The sequence below is a fragment of the Procambarus clarkii genome, chromosome 73 (genome assembly GCF_040958095.1).
Source record: "Procambarus clarkii isolate CNS0578487 chromosome 73, FALCON_Pclarkii_2.0, whole genome shotgun sequence".
Lineage (NCBI taxonomy): Eukaryota > Metazoa > Arthropoda > Malacostraca > Decapoda > Cambaridae > Procambarus > Procambarus clarkii.
The window spans coordinates 14,228,193-14,243,128 of NC_091222.1; the positions used below are offsets into that span (position 1 = coordinate 14,228,193).

The 14,936-nt window shown below is 44.6% G+C and overlaps 1 protein-coding gene across 2 annotated transcripts in view; it reads left to right on the top strand.

Annotated features, from left to right (window-relative positions):
* Window positions 1-9,758: 9,758 nt before the first annotated feature.
* Window positions 9,759-14,936, top strand: part of LOC123774193 (flotillin-1) — a 156,223-nt gene continuing 151,045 nt past the window's right edge. For both annotated transcript variants that reach the window (XM_045768339.2, XM_069312679.1), the window contains exon 1: window positions 9,759-9,919. In XM_045768339.2, the coding sequence (XP_045624295.2) occupies window positions 9,868-9,919 (52 nt within the window). In that variant the 5' untranslated portion in view covers window positions 9,759-9,867. The remainder of the gene's footprint in view (window positions 9,920-14,936) is intronic.

Sequence of the window (14,936 nt, forward strand, 5' to 3'; positions counted from 1 at the left end):
AGACGCAAGTGATCTATCTCCTTTCTTAAAAACTGGTATCACATTAGCAACTTTCCAAAACTCTGGCACTCTGCCTGACTCTATTGATTTATTAAATATGGTTGACAGTGGGTCACAAAGCTCCTCTTTGCATTCTTTAAGCACCCTGGCAAACACTTCATCCGGCCCTGGGGATTTGTTTGGTTTGAGTTTTACTATTTGTTTAAGAACATCCTCCCTGGTAACTGCTAAACTCGTCAACCTGTCCTCGTCCCCACCCACATAGACTTGTTCGGCTGAAGGCATATTGTTAAGTTCCTCTTTAGTAAATACAGATACAAAATATTTATTAAAAATACTACTCATCTCTTCATCACTATCTGTTATTTGACCTGTCTCAGTTTTTAATGGACCTATCCTTTCCCTAGTCTTAGTACGATATAACTGAAAAAACCCTTTAGGATTTGTCTTTGCTTGCCCTGCTATGCGAACTTCATAGTTTCTTTTTGCTTTCCTTATCTCTTTTTTAACATTTCTAACCAGTTGTACGAATTCCTGTTCTAAAGTGACCTCCCCATTTTTAATCCTTTTGTACCAAGCTCTCTTTTTACCTATAAGGTTCTTCAAATTCTTTGTTATCCACTTTGGGTCATTAGTATTCGATCTATTCAATTTGTATGGTATACTACGTTCCTGTGCTTTGTTTAGAATATTCTTAAATAAGTTATATATTGAATCCACATCGAAATCCCCATTTAAGTCACCTATCGCTAGGTTCATGTCTCGCTCCAAGACCGGCCCACACCCCATACCCAAGACTTTCCAATCAATTTGACCCAAAAAATTTCTTAGGCTATTAAAATCAGCTTTTCGAAAATCTGGCACTTTAACAGAATTTTCTCCTACTAGTCTATTCCATTCTATGCTAAATCTGATTTCTTTGTGATCACTGCTCCCTAGCTCACTCCCTATTTCGATGTCATTAATTTGCGTTTCCCTGTTAGTTAACACTAAATCTAAAATATTATTTTCCCGTGTTGGTTCCTTAATGTGTTGCGTAAGAAAGCAATCGTCAATTAATTCTAGAAAATCTTCTGCTTCACTATTCCCTGTTTTGTTCAACCAGTTTATTCCGCTAAAATTAAAGTCACCCATGACATAAATACTGTTAGATCTAGATGCTCTAGATATTTCATCCCATAGATGCTTTGCTTCCATTCTGTCTAAATTTGGTGGCCTATATATTACTCCTATTATAATATTATTAGCTTTTTCGTTTAATTCAATCCAAATAGTTTCTGTGTGTGGCTCTGTTTTGATTCCCTCTTTGAGACTACATTTCAAATTGTCCCTAACATATATGGCTACTCCACCTCCTCGTCTAATATATCTATCTGTGTGAAATAGTTTAAATCCATATATTTGATATTCAGCTAATAGTTCTCTATTTTCTACATTCATCCACGTTTCGGTAAGTGCAATAATATCTATTTTTTCTGTGCAGACAAGAGCATTTAATTCGTTAATTTTATTTCTTAGACTTCTACTGTTAGTGTAATATACCCTAAGTGAATTGTTATTTTGCGGACCTTCTCTTTCCCTGATCGTTTTGCCAATTCCTTTCTCCCACAAACACATACTTTTATTACCTCCTTCCTCCAAATCAATTCCCATACCTCTATCTACTAACAGTTTAAACCCAAACAAACACCTCTAACCACTTCTTCTAACGAGTTCGCAACAGCAACAACCCCAGCTCTCGATAGATGCACCCCATCACGAGCATACATTTCATTTCTTCCATAGAAGTGTTCCCAGTTGTCTATGAAAGATATTGCATTTGATTTGCAATATCTTTCCAGCCGGCAATTGACACCAAGTGCCCTCGATATCCATTCATTTCCCACTCCCTTTCTTGGAAGAATGCCACATATGATCGGGATTCCTCCCTTGCTCCTAACTAACTCTATGGCTGTTTTATACCTCTGAATCAGTTCCTCACTCCTAACACTCCTTTGTTCTTATGTTCTTAAACTCGTCAACCTGTCCTCGTCCCCACCCACATAGACTTGTTCGGCTGAAGGCATATTGTTAAGTTCCTCTTTAGTAAATACAGATACAAAATATTTATTAAAAATACTACTCATCTCTTCATCACTATCTGTTATTTGACCTGTCTCAGTTTTTAATGGGCCTATCCTTTCCCTAGTCTTAGTAATATATAACTGAAAAAACCCTTTAGGATTTGTCTTTGCTTGCCCTGCTATGCGAACTTCATAGTTTCTTTTTGCTTTCCTTATCTCTTTTTTAACATTTCTAACCAGTTGTACGAATTCCTGTTCTAAAGTGACCTCCCCATTTTTAATCCTTTTGTACCAAGCTCTCTTTTTACCTATAAGGTTCTTCAAATTCTTTGTTATCAACTTTCCATAACTCTGGCACTCTGCCTAACTCTATTGATTCATTAAATATGGTAGACAGTGGGTCGCAAAGCTCTTCCTGACAATCTTTAAGCACCCTAGCAAACACTTCATCCTGCACTGGGGATTTGTTTGGTTTGAGTTTAACTATTTGTTTAATTACATCCTCCCTGGTAACTGCTAAACTAGTCAACCTGTCCTCGTCCCCACCCACATAGACTTGTTCGGCTGAAGGCATATTGTTAAGTTCCTCTTTAGTAAATACAGATATAAAATATTTATTAAAAATAGTACTCATCTCCTCATCATTATCCGTTATTTGACCTATCTCAGTTTTTAATGGACCTATCCTCTCCCTAATCTTTGTCCGGTATAACTGGAAAAACCCTTTAGGATTTATCTTTGCTTGCTCTGCTATGCGAACTTCATAGTTTCTTTTTGCTTTCCTTATCTCTTTTTTTGTATTTCTAACCAGTTGTACCAATTCCTGTTTTAAACTGACTTCCCCATTCTTAATCCTTTTGTACCACGCTCTCTTTTTACCAATAAGGTTCTTCAGATCCTTTGTTATCCACTTTGCATCATTAGTATTCGATCTATTAAATTTATATGGTATACTACATTCCTGGGCTTCGCTTAGAATACCTTTAAATAGGTTGTATTTTGAGTCCACATCGAAAACCTCTTTTACGTCACCTATCGCTGGGTTCATGTTTAGCTCCAAGACCGGCCCACACCCCATACCCAAGACTTTCCATTCTATTTGACCCAATAAATTTCTTAGGTTATTGATATTAGCTTTTCGAAAATCAGGTACTTTAACAGAATTTTCTCCTACAGATCTATTCCATTCTATGCTAATCTGATTTCTTCATGATCACTGTTCCCTAGCTCATTCCTTATTTCGATGTCCTTAATGTGTGTTTCCCTGTTAGTTAACACTAAATCTAAAATATTATTTTCCCGCGTTGGTTCCTTAATGTGTTGCGTAAGAAAGCAATCGTCAATTAATTCTAGAAAATCTTCTGCTTCATTATTCCCTGTTTTGTTCACCTAGTTTATTCCACTAAAATTAAAGTCACCCATGACATAAATACTGTTAGATCTAGATGCTCTAGATATTTCATCCCATAGATGCTTTGCTTTATATACACCCTAATACTTTACTCCCAATTACTATTAGGTTTCAGTCTAGGTGTTTTTCCTTCCACACCTTGCCCGAAACGCTGTACGTATTAGTAGATTTAGGTATTGTATGTAATAGCTTTATCTATAAATCCAACATTGTTTGTAACTCTTCATCTATGTATGTACTTTTCCTGAATAAAATACTATTATTTTATTATTATTATTATTATTATTATTATTATTATTATTATTATTATTATTATTATTATTATTATTATTATTATTATTATTATAATTATTGTTATTATTATTATTATTATTATTATTATTATTATTATTATTATTATTATTAAGTGAGGGAGCTCGCTACAGTTAAGTGAGAGAGCATGCTACAGTTAAGTGAGGGAGCTCAATACAGTTAAGTGAGGGAGCTTGCTACAGTTAAGTGAGGGTGCACGCTACAGTTAAGTGAGGGAGCATGCTACAGTTAAGTGAGAGAGCATGCTACAGTTAAGTGAGGGAGCATGCTACAGTTAAGTAAGAGAGCATGCTACAGTTAAGTGAGGGAGCACCCTACAGTTAAGTGAAGGAACTCGCTACAGTTAAGTGAGGGAGCTCACTACAGTTAAGTGAGGGAGCTCGCTACAGTTAAGTGAGGGAACTCGCTACAGTTAAGTGAGGGAGCACCCTACAGTTAAGTGAAGGAACTTGCTACAGTTAAGTTAGGGAGCTCGCTACAGTTCAGTGAGAGAGCTCACTACAGTTAAGTGAGGGAGCATGCTGCAGTTAAGTGAGGGAGCTCGCTACAGTTAAGTGAGAGAGCTCGCTAAAGTTAAGTGAGGGAGCTCGCTACAGTTAAGTGAGGGAGCACCCTACAGTTAAGTGAGGGAGCTCGCTACAGCTAAGTGAGGGAGCTCGCTACAGTTTAGTGAGGGAGCTCGCTACAGTTAAGTGAGGGAGCACCCTACAGCTAAGTGAGAGAGCTCACTACAGTTAAGTGAGGGAGCTCGCTACAGTTAAGTGAGGGAGCTCGCTACAGTTAAGTGAGGGAGCACCCTACAGCTAAGTGAGAGAGCTCACTACAGTTAAGTGAGGGAGCTCGCTACAGTTAAGTGAGGGAGCACCCTACAGCTAAGTGAGAGAGCTCACTACAGTTAAGTGAGGGAGCTCGCTACAGTTAAGTGAGGGAGCTCGCTACAGTTAAGTGAGGGAGCTCGCTAAAGCTAAGTGAGGGAGCTCGCTACAGTTAAGTGAGGGAGCACCCTACAGTTAAGTGAGGGAGCACACTACAGCTAAGTGAGAGAGCTCGCTACAGTTAAGTGAGGGAGCACACTACAGTTAAGTGAGAGAGCTCGCTACAGCTAAGTGAGGGAGCTCGCTACAGTTAAGTGAGGGAGCTCGCTACAGTTAAGTGAGGGAGCACCCTACAGTTAAGTGAGGGAGCCCCTACAGTTAAGTGAGGGAGCTCGCTACAGTTAAGTGAGGGAGCTCGCTACAGTTAAAGTGAGGGAGCTTGCTACAGTTAAGTGACGGAGCACACTACAGTTAAGTGAGGGAGCTCGCTACAGTTAAGTGAGGGAGCTCGCTACAGTTAAAGTGAGGGAGCTCGCTACAGTTAAGTGAGGGAGCTCGCTACAATTAAAGTGAGGGAGCTCGCTACAGTTAAGTGAGGGAGCTCGCTACAGTTAAGTGAGGGAGCTCGCTAAAGTTAAGTGAGGGAGCTCGCTACAGTTAAGTGAGGGAGCCCCTACAGCTAAGTGAGGGAGCCCCTACAGTTAAGTGAGGGAGCCCCTACAGTTAAGTGAGGGAGCTCGCTACAGTTAAAGTGAGGGAGCTCGCTACAGCTAAGTGAGGGAGCCCCTACAGCTAAGTGAGGGAGCTCGCTACAGGTAAGTGAGGGAGCTCGCTACAGTTAAAGTGAGGGAGCTCGCTACAGTTAAGTGAGGGAGCCCCTACAGCTAAGTGAGGGAGCCCCTACAGCTAAGTGAGGGAGCCCCTACAGTTAAGTGAGGGAGCTCGCTACAGTTAAGTGAGGGAGCTCGCTACAGTTAAAGTGAGGGAGCCCCTACAGCTAAGTGAGGGAGCTCGCTACAGTTAAGTGAGGGAGCTCGCTACAGTTAAGTGAGGGAGCTCGCTACAACTAAGTGAGGGAGCTCGCTACAGTTAAGTGAGGGAACTCGCTACAGTTAAGTGAGGGAGCCCCTACAGCTAAGTGAGGGAGCCCCTACAGCTAAGTGAGGGAGCCCCTACAGTTAAGTGAGGGAGCTCGCTACAGTTAAGTGAGAGAGCTCGCTACAGTTAAAGTGAGGGAGCCCCTACAGCTAAGTGAAGGAGCTCGCTACAGCTAAGTGAGGGAGCACGCTACAGTTAAGTGAGGGAGCTCGCTACAGTTAAGTGAGGGAGCTCGCTACAGCTAAGTGAGGGAGCTCGCTACAGTTAAGTGAGGGAGCTCGCTACAGTTAAGTGAGGGAGCCCCTACAGCTAAGTGAGGGAGCTCGCTACAGTTAAAGTGAGGGAGCTCGCTACAGTTAAGTGAGGGAGCTCGCTACAGTTAAAGTGAGGGAGCTCGCTACAGTTAAGTGAGGGAGCTCGCTACAGTTAAAGTGAGGAAGCTCGCTACAGTTAAGTGAGGGAGCTCGCTACAGTTAAGTAAGGGAGTTCGCTACAGTTAAGTGAGGGAGTTCGCTACAGTTAAGTGAGGGAGTTCGCTACAGTTAAGTGAGGGAGCTCGCTACAGTTAAGTAAGGGAGTTCGCTACAGTTAAGTGAGAGAGCTCGCTACAGTTAAAGTGAGGGAGCCCCTACAGCTAAGTGAAGGAGCTCGCTACAGCTAAGTGAGGGAGCACGCTACAGTTAAGTGAGGGAGTTCGCTACAGTTAAGTGAGGGAGCTCGCTACAGTTAAGTAAGGGAGTTCGCTACAGTTAAGTGAGGGAGCACCCTACAGTTAAGTGAGGAAGCACCCTACAGTTAAGTGAGGGAGCACCCTACAGTTAAGTGAGGGAGCTCGCTACAGCTAAGTGAGGGAGCTCGCTACAGTTAAGTGAGGGAGCTCGCTACAGTTAAGTGAGGGAGCCCCTACAGCTAAGTGAGGGAGCTCGCTACAGTTAAAGTGAGGGAGCTCGCTACAGTTAAGTGAGGGAGCTCGCTACAGTTAAAGTGAGGGAGCTCGCTACAGTTAAGTGAGGGAGCTCGCTACAGTTAAGTGAAGGAACTTGCTACAGTTAAGTTAGGGAGCTCGCTACAGTTCAGTGAGAGAGCTCACTACAGTTAAGTGAGGGAGCATGCTGCAGTTAAGTGAGGGAGCTCGCTACAGTTAAGTGAGAGAGCTCGCTAAAGTTAAGTGAGGGAGCTCGCTACAGTTAAGTGAGGGAGCACCCTACAGTTAAGTGAGGGAGCTCGCTACAGCTAAGTGAGGGAGCTCGCTACAGTTAAGTGAGGGAGCTCGCTACAGTTAAGTGAGGGAGCACCCTACAGCTAAGTGAGAGAGCTCACTACAGTTAAGTGAGGGAGCTCGCTACAGTTAAGTGAGGGAGCTCGCTACAGTTAAGTGAGGGAGCACCCTACAGCTAAGTGAGAGAGCTCACTACAGTTAAGTGAGGGAGCTCGCTACAGTTAAGTGAGGGAGCACCCTACAGCTAAGTGAGAGAGCTCACTACAGTTAAGTGAGGGAGCTCGCTACAGTTAAGTGAGGGAGCTCGCTACAGTTAAGTGAGGGAGCTCGCTACAGCTAAGTGAGGGAGCTCGCTACAGTTAAGTGAGGGAGCACCCTACAGTTAAGTGAGGGAGCACACTACAGCTAAGTGAGAGAGCTCGCTACAGTTAAGTGAGGGAGCACACTACAGTTAAGTGAGGGAGCTCGCTACAGCTAAGTGAGGGAGCTCGCTACAGTTAAGTGAGGGAGCTCGCTACAGTTAAGTGAGGGAGCACCCTACAGTTAAGTGAGGGAGCCCCTACAGTTAAGTGAGGGAGCTCGCTACAGTTAAGTGAGGGAGCTCGCTACAGTTAAAGTGAGGGAGCTCGCTACAGTTAAGTGAGGGAGCACACTACAGTTAAGTGAGGGAGCTCGCTACAGTTAAGTGAGGGAGCTCGCTACAGTTAAAGTGAGGGAGCTCGCTACAGTTAAGTGAGGGAGCTCGCTACAGTTAAAGTGAGGGAGCTCGCTACAGTTAAGTGAGGGAGCTCGCTACAGTTAAGTGAGGGAGCTCGCTACAGTTAAGTGAGGGAGCTCGCTACAGTTAAGTGAGGGAGCCCCTACAGCTAAGTGAGGGAGCCCCTACAGTTAAGTGAGGGAGTTCGCTACAGTTAAAGTGAGGGAGCTCGCTACAGCTAAGTGAGGGAGCCCCTACAGCTAAGTGAAGGAGCTCGCTACAGCTAAGTGAGGGAGCTCGCTACAGTTAAAGTGAGGGAGCTCGCTACAGTTAAGTGAGGGAGCCCCTACAGCTAAGTGAGGGAGCCCCTACAGCTAAGTGAGGGAGCCCCTACAGTTAAGTGAGGGAGCTCGCTACAGTTAAGTGAGGGAGCTCGCTACAGTTAAAGTGAGGGAGCCCCTACAGCTAAGTGAGGGAGCTCGCTACAGTTAAGTGAGGGAGCTCACTACAGTTAAGTGAGGGAGCTCGCTACAACTAAGTGAGGGAGCTCGCTACAGTTAAGTGAGGGAACTCGCTACAGTTAAGTGAGGGAGCCCCTACAGCTAAGTGAGGGAGCCCCTACAGCTAAGTGAGGGAGCCCCTACAGTTAAGTGAGGGAGCTCGCTACAGTTAAGTGAGAGAGCTCGCTACAGTTAAAGTGAGGGAGCCCCTACAGCTAAGTGAAGGAGCTCGCTACAGCTAAGTGAGGGAGCACGCTACAGTTAAGTGAGGGAGCTCGCTACAGTTAAGTGAGGGAGCTCGCTACAGCTAAGTGAGGGAGCTCGCTACAGTTAAGTGAGGGAGCTCGCTACAGTTAAGTGAGGGAGCCCCTACAGCTAAGTGAGGGAGCTCGCTACAGTTAAAGTGAGGGAGCTCGCTACAGTTAAGTGAGGGAGCTCGCTACAGTTAAAGTGAGGGAGCTCGCTACAGTTATGTGAGGGAGCTCGCTACAGTTAAAGTGAGGGAGCTCGCTACAGTTAAGTGAGGGAGCTCGCTACAGTTAAAGTGAGGAAGCTCGCTACAGTTAAGTGAGGGAGCTCGCTACAGTTAAGTAAGGGAGTTCGCTACAGTTAAGTGAGGGAGTTCGCTACCGTTAAGTGAGGGAGTTCGCTACAGTTAAGTGAGGGAGCTCGCTACAGTTAAGTAAGGGAGTTCGCTACAGTTAAGTGAGAGAGCTCGCTACAGTTAAAGTGAGGGAGCCCCTACAGCTAAGTGAAGGAGCTCGCTACAGCTAAGTGAGGGAGCACGCTACAGTTAAGTGAGGGAGTTCGCTACAGTTAAGTGAGGGAGCTCGCTACAGTTAAGTAAGGGAGTTCGCTACAGTTAAGTGAGGGAGCACCCTACAGTTAAGTGAGGAAGCACCCTACAGTTAAGTGAGGAAGCACCCTACAGCTAAGTGAGAGAGCTCGCTACAGCTAAGGATACCAATATATTAATACTGTAGTTGTAAAGTCGAGGCTAAAATAAAACACAGGATATGTATGGGATGTATAAGAAAATAACTCCAAACGTTTAAGGCTTAAGGCCGTTGCCTTCCTAGATCATCAAGGGTGCGGTTACCTTGCGATGATTTCGGGGCTCAGCGTCCCCGCGGCCCGGTCCTCGACCAGCTCTCCTGGTTGCTGAACTGGTCAACCAGGCAGTTGGACGCGGTTGCTCGCATCCTGACGTATGAATCACAGCCAGGTTGATCAGGTATTCTTAGGAGGTGTTTATCAAGTTCTTTCTTGAACACTGTGAGCGGTCGGCCAGTTATGTCCCTTATGTGTAGTGGAAGCGTGTTGAACAGTCTGGGGCCTCTGATGTTGATAGTTCTCTCTTGAACACTGTGAGGGGTCGGCCAGTTATGTCCCTTATGTGTAGTGGAAGTGTGTTGAACAGTCTCGGGCCGCTGATGTTGAGAGGTAAACTCCGCAGTTTAACTTTAATCTTGAACAGAGCTATATATTAAAGTATATATATATTAGAGTAACCTCTATAGTGAAAATTAAACTTTTAGTTGTATATAAACCAGTCAGCGGTTCACATGACCCCTAAGATAGTAATCCAAGAGGTTCTGACTGAGCGGCAATACCGTTAAAGGCCAAGGGTAATAAGACGTGGAATGAGTCAGTGTCTCACAGACTGTGGTGGGAGAAGGTTGTGTTGCCTGAGGTGCGCCTGGCGGCTGGCTATTTGATACATTCCCAAGTTCCGTCAGAAGATACGTGACAATGTTGCCTGTGTTCCTTACATGCGGCCCCAATGAAGTTTTAGTGGTTTCAGGTGAGTGCGACGTTGCCTACGCATTTGATACTTGGCTGTCAAATATCAAAGGATACCAGCTTGTCATATCAACAACACAGTAAATTATATATAAACAATGTGTACTACACAAATTGTAATTGTCATTCATAGTTTTTATTGTGTCTCTCGTACTTAGAAGGCGGTGTATATGTAGGTAAGGACTGAGAGCGAGTCTTGCAATGTCAGCTCAGACTTTTCCTAGTAGCACTGCCTGTTTTGACGGACCACTTAACTGCCAGTACAAACTCGTTGCTTTCATTCGGAGATTATTCACTGGTTGGCGGGAGATTATTCACTGGGTGGTGGGAGATTATTCACTGTGTGGTGGCAGGTTATTCACTGGGTGGTGGGAGATTATTCACTGTGTGGTGGGAGGTTATTCACTGGGTGGTGGGAGGTTATTCACTGGGTGGTGGGAGGTTATTCACTGGTTGGCGAGAGATTATTCACTGTGTGGTGGGATATTATTCACTGTATGATGGGAGATTATTCACTGTGTGGTGGGAGGTTATTCACTGGGTGGTGGGAGGTTATTCACTGGGTGGTGGGAGATTATTCACTGGTTGGCGAGAGACTATTCACTGTATGATGGGAGGTTATTCACTGGGTGGTGGGAGGTTATTCACTGTGTGGTGGGAGGTTATTCACTGGGTGGTGGGAGGTTATTCACTGGGTGGTGGGAGATTATTCACTGGCTGGCGAGAGATTATTCACTGGGTGGTGGGAGATTATTCACTGTGTGGTGGGAGGTTATTCACTGGGTGGTGGGAGGTTATTCACTGTGTGATGGGTGATTATTCACTGGGTGGTGGGAGGTTATTCACTGGGTGGTGGGAGGTTATTCACTGGGTGGTGGAAGGTTATTTACTGGGTGGTGGGAGATTATTCACTGGGTGGTGGGAGGTTATTCACTGGGTGGTGGGAGGTTATTCACTGGGTGGTGGGAGGTTATTCACTGGTTGACGGGATATTATTCACTTAGTGGTGGGAGGTTATTCACTGGGTGGTGGGAGGTTATTCACTGGTTGGCGAGAGATTATTCACTGTGTGGTGGGATATTATTCACTGTATGATGGGAGATTATTCACTGTGTGGTGGGAGGTTATTCACTGGGTGGTGGGAGGTTATTCACTGGGTGGTGGGAGATTATTCACTGGTTGGCGAGAGACTATTCACTGTATGATGGGAGGTTATTCACTGGGTGGTGGGAGGTTATTCACTGTGTGGTGGGAGGTTATTCACTGGGTGGTGGGAGGTTATTCACTGGGTGGTGGGAGATTATTCACTGGCTGGCGAGAGATTATTCACTGGGTGGTGGGAGATTATTCACTGTGTGGTGGGAGGTTATTCACTGGGTGGTGGGAGGTTATTCACTGTGTGGTGGGTGATTATTCACTGGGTGGTGGGAGGTTATTCACTGGGTGGTGGGAGGTTATTCACTGGGTGGTGGGAGGTTATTTACTGGGTGGTGGGAGATTATTCACTGGGTGGTGGGAGGTTATTCACTGGGTGGTGGGAGGTTATTCACTGGGTGGTGGGAGGTTATTCACTGGTTGACGGGATATTATTCACTTAGTGGTGGGAGGTTATTCACTGGGTGGTGGGAGGTTATTCACTGGGAGGTGGGAGATTATTCACTGGGTGGTGGGAGGTTATTCACTGGGTGGTGGGAGGTTATTCACTGGGTGGTGGGAGGTTATTCACTGGTTGACGGGATATTATTCACTGGGTGGTGGGAGATTATTCACTGTTTGGCGGGATATTATTCACTGGGTGGTGGGAGATTATTCACTGTGTGGTGGGAGGTTATTCACTGGGTGGTGGGAGATTATTCACTGTGTGGTGGGAGATTATTCACTGGGTGGTGGGAGGTTATTCACTGGGTGGTGGGAGATTATTCACTGTTTGGCGGGATATTATACACTGGGTGGTGGGAGATTATTCACTGTGTGGTGGGAGATTATTCACTGGGTGGTGGTAGATTATTCACTGGGTGGTGGTAGATTATTCACTGGGTGGTGGGAGATTATTCACTGGGTGGTGGGAGATTATTCACTGGGTGGTGGTAGATTATTCACTGGGTGGTGGTAGATTATTCACTGTGTGGTGGTAGATTATTCACTGGGTGGTGGTAGATTATTCACTGTGTGGTGGTAGATTATTCACTGTGTGGTGGTAGATTATTCACTGGGTGGTGGTAGATTATTCACTGTGTGGTGGGAGATTATTCACTGGTTGGTGGGAGGTTATTCACTGGGTGGTGGGAGGTTATTCACTGTGTGATGAAGTTATTCACTGTGTGGTGGGAGGTTATTCACTAGGTGGTGGGAGGTTATTCACTGGGTGGTGGGAGGTTATTCACTGGATTGTGGGAGGTTATTCACTGGATGGTGGGAGGTTATTCACTGGGTGGTGGGAGGTTATTCACTGGTTGGTGGGAGGTTATTCACTGGGTGGTGGGAGGTTATTCACTGGATGGTGGGAGGTTATTCACTGGGTGGTTGGAGGTTATTCACTGTGTGGTGGGAGGTTATTCACTAGGTGGTGGGAGGTTATTCACTAGGTGGTGGGAGGTTATTCACTAGGTGGTGGGAGGTTATTCACTGGATGGTGAGATGTTATTCACTGGATGGTGGGAGGTTATTCACTAGGTGGTGGGAGGTTATTCACTGGATGGTGAGATGTTATTCATTGGATGGTGGGAGGTTATTCACTAGGTGGTGGGAGGTTATTCACTAGGTGGTGGGAGGTTATTCACTGGATGGTGAGAGGTTATTCACTGGGTGGTGGGAGGTTATTCTTGTGGCGATGATAGATTATTCACTAGGTGATGAGAGATTATTCTCTTGGTTACAGGAGGTTATTCACTGCTTGGTGGGAGGCTATTCACTCGATATTGGGAGGTTGTTCACTGGGAGGTTATTTACTAGGCGGTGGGAGATTATTCTCTTGGTAGCGTGAGATTATTCACTGGATGGTCTGGAGCTTATTCGCTGGGTGGTGGAAGGGTATTATTCTCTGGGTTACTGGGCGGTTATTCACTGGGTGGTTGAAGGTTATTCACTAGGTGTTAGGAAGTTATTCTCTTGGAGGCGAGATAGAATTGGGTGGTGGTATAAAGTTATTCACTGAGTGTTTGGAGATTATTATTCACTGGGTGGTGGGAGATAATTATTCACTGGGTGGTGGGAGATAATTATTCACTGGGTGGTGAGAGATTATTCACTGGGTGGTGGGAGATAATTATTCACTGGGTGGTGGGAGATAATTATTCACTGGGTGGTGGGAGATAATTATTCACTGGGTGGTGGGAGATTATTCACTGGGTGGTGGGAGATAATTATTCACTGGGTGGTGGGAGATAATTATTCACTGGGTGGTGGGAGATAATTATTCACTGGGTGGTGGGAGATAATTATTCACTGGGTGGTGGGAGATAATTATTCACTGGGTGGTGGGAGATAATTATTCACTGGGTGGTGGGAGATAATTATTCACTGGGTGGTGGGAGATTATACCTTTGGGTCCTGGTAGTAGAGTGGGGATGGTAATAAACGGGAGACACGTGTGAGCCAGTGAACGAGGCTTTGTGTACATGCGTGTATTAGGAAAAAAAAATAGTGAACGGTGATTCGTGGAACAGTGAAGTGGAACGGGTATCACAACAACATATAAGTTGGAAGTGAAGGAAAATCGTGCATAGAATATTATAAATATAGAATACTAGAAATATAGAATAGTGGCAAGAGGCGGCATCAGTGGTTATAAATCGGGTAACTGGAAACTGGTGACATCAACCTGGGACAACAAGAGGTCACCTGTACCGACCGGGGGACCAGCTTCGCTACCCTACGCTAAGTACCTGCCATAAAGTTTGAACAAAATAACATACATAATATTACAAATATACGGTATACATATAATATTATAAATATTAAACATATAAATATATATACATATAATTTTATAAAGAGTTAAAAGGACTGACATCAACAAGTGATCCATACAGTGAATCTCAAATACAACACAATACTTCAGACAATGGAGAGGTGTGGCGAGTGTTCGGGAGTACTGGGAAGACGAAATGGAGGCGTAACGTGCTGTATTCGTAACATAAGATTTCACCTGGGCTGTACAGAATTAGCTCCAAGATGCACAAAAAGGCAAGGAAATTACTGGGTTTGCAAAGATGACAGATTAATGTTAGAGAACATAACTAAACTGATGAAAAACATTCCCGAGTCACAGAGATTATCATTCACAGACATGCTACCAGTGATATATGCGGACTGGGAAAAGTCAACATTGGATAACGACCAAAACTCAGAAACAGATAGTTTAGAGAACCGCAGCAGTAGTGTGGAGGAAGAGGGTATTGTGGTACAAAATAACAGCAATATTGCAGAGCCAGATAATATAAACAATGAGAGCAACAGTGAGACAGAGTGCATAGATAAAGGAATTGGGACGAAAAACGGAGATGGCTCCAATAAAGAGGTAGACAAGACAGTCACAGATATAAATACCTTGAAAAACGCAAAACCGGAACACATTTGCAAATTTTACGCTAAAGGAATATGCAAATATGGAAAATTAGGAGCAAAATGCCATTTTCTGCATCCTCGAAAATGCAGGAACATGTTGGCTAGGGGTACATGCCGTTTTGGAACAGGGTGTAGATACTTCCACCCTAAATTATGTCAATTTTCAATTAGGGACAAAAAATGCTACAATCTTCAGTGTCCGGAATTCCATGTGAAAGGTACAGAGCGTTATAGACAGGAAGATCAATATGACACTACCGGAAATTTTTTAGAGGAAGGCAGAAACAGAGTAGTAAATATAAGAGAGAGGAACAGTCAGATGGAACCACTACAGGATTACAGAGGGGAACGGAGATACCCACAAGACTGGAATTCAAATTACCAACAAGCACACAGGTACTACACCAGACAACACCCGTCCTACTACCAAAACTGGACGAATCACTTCCAAA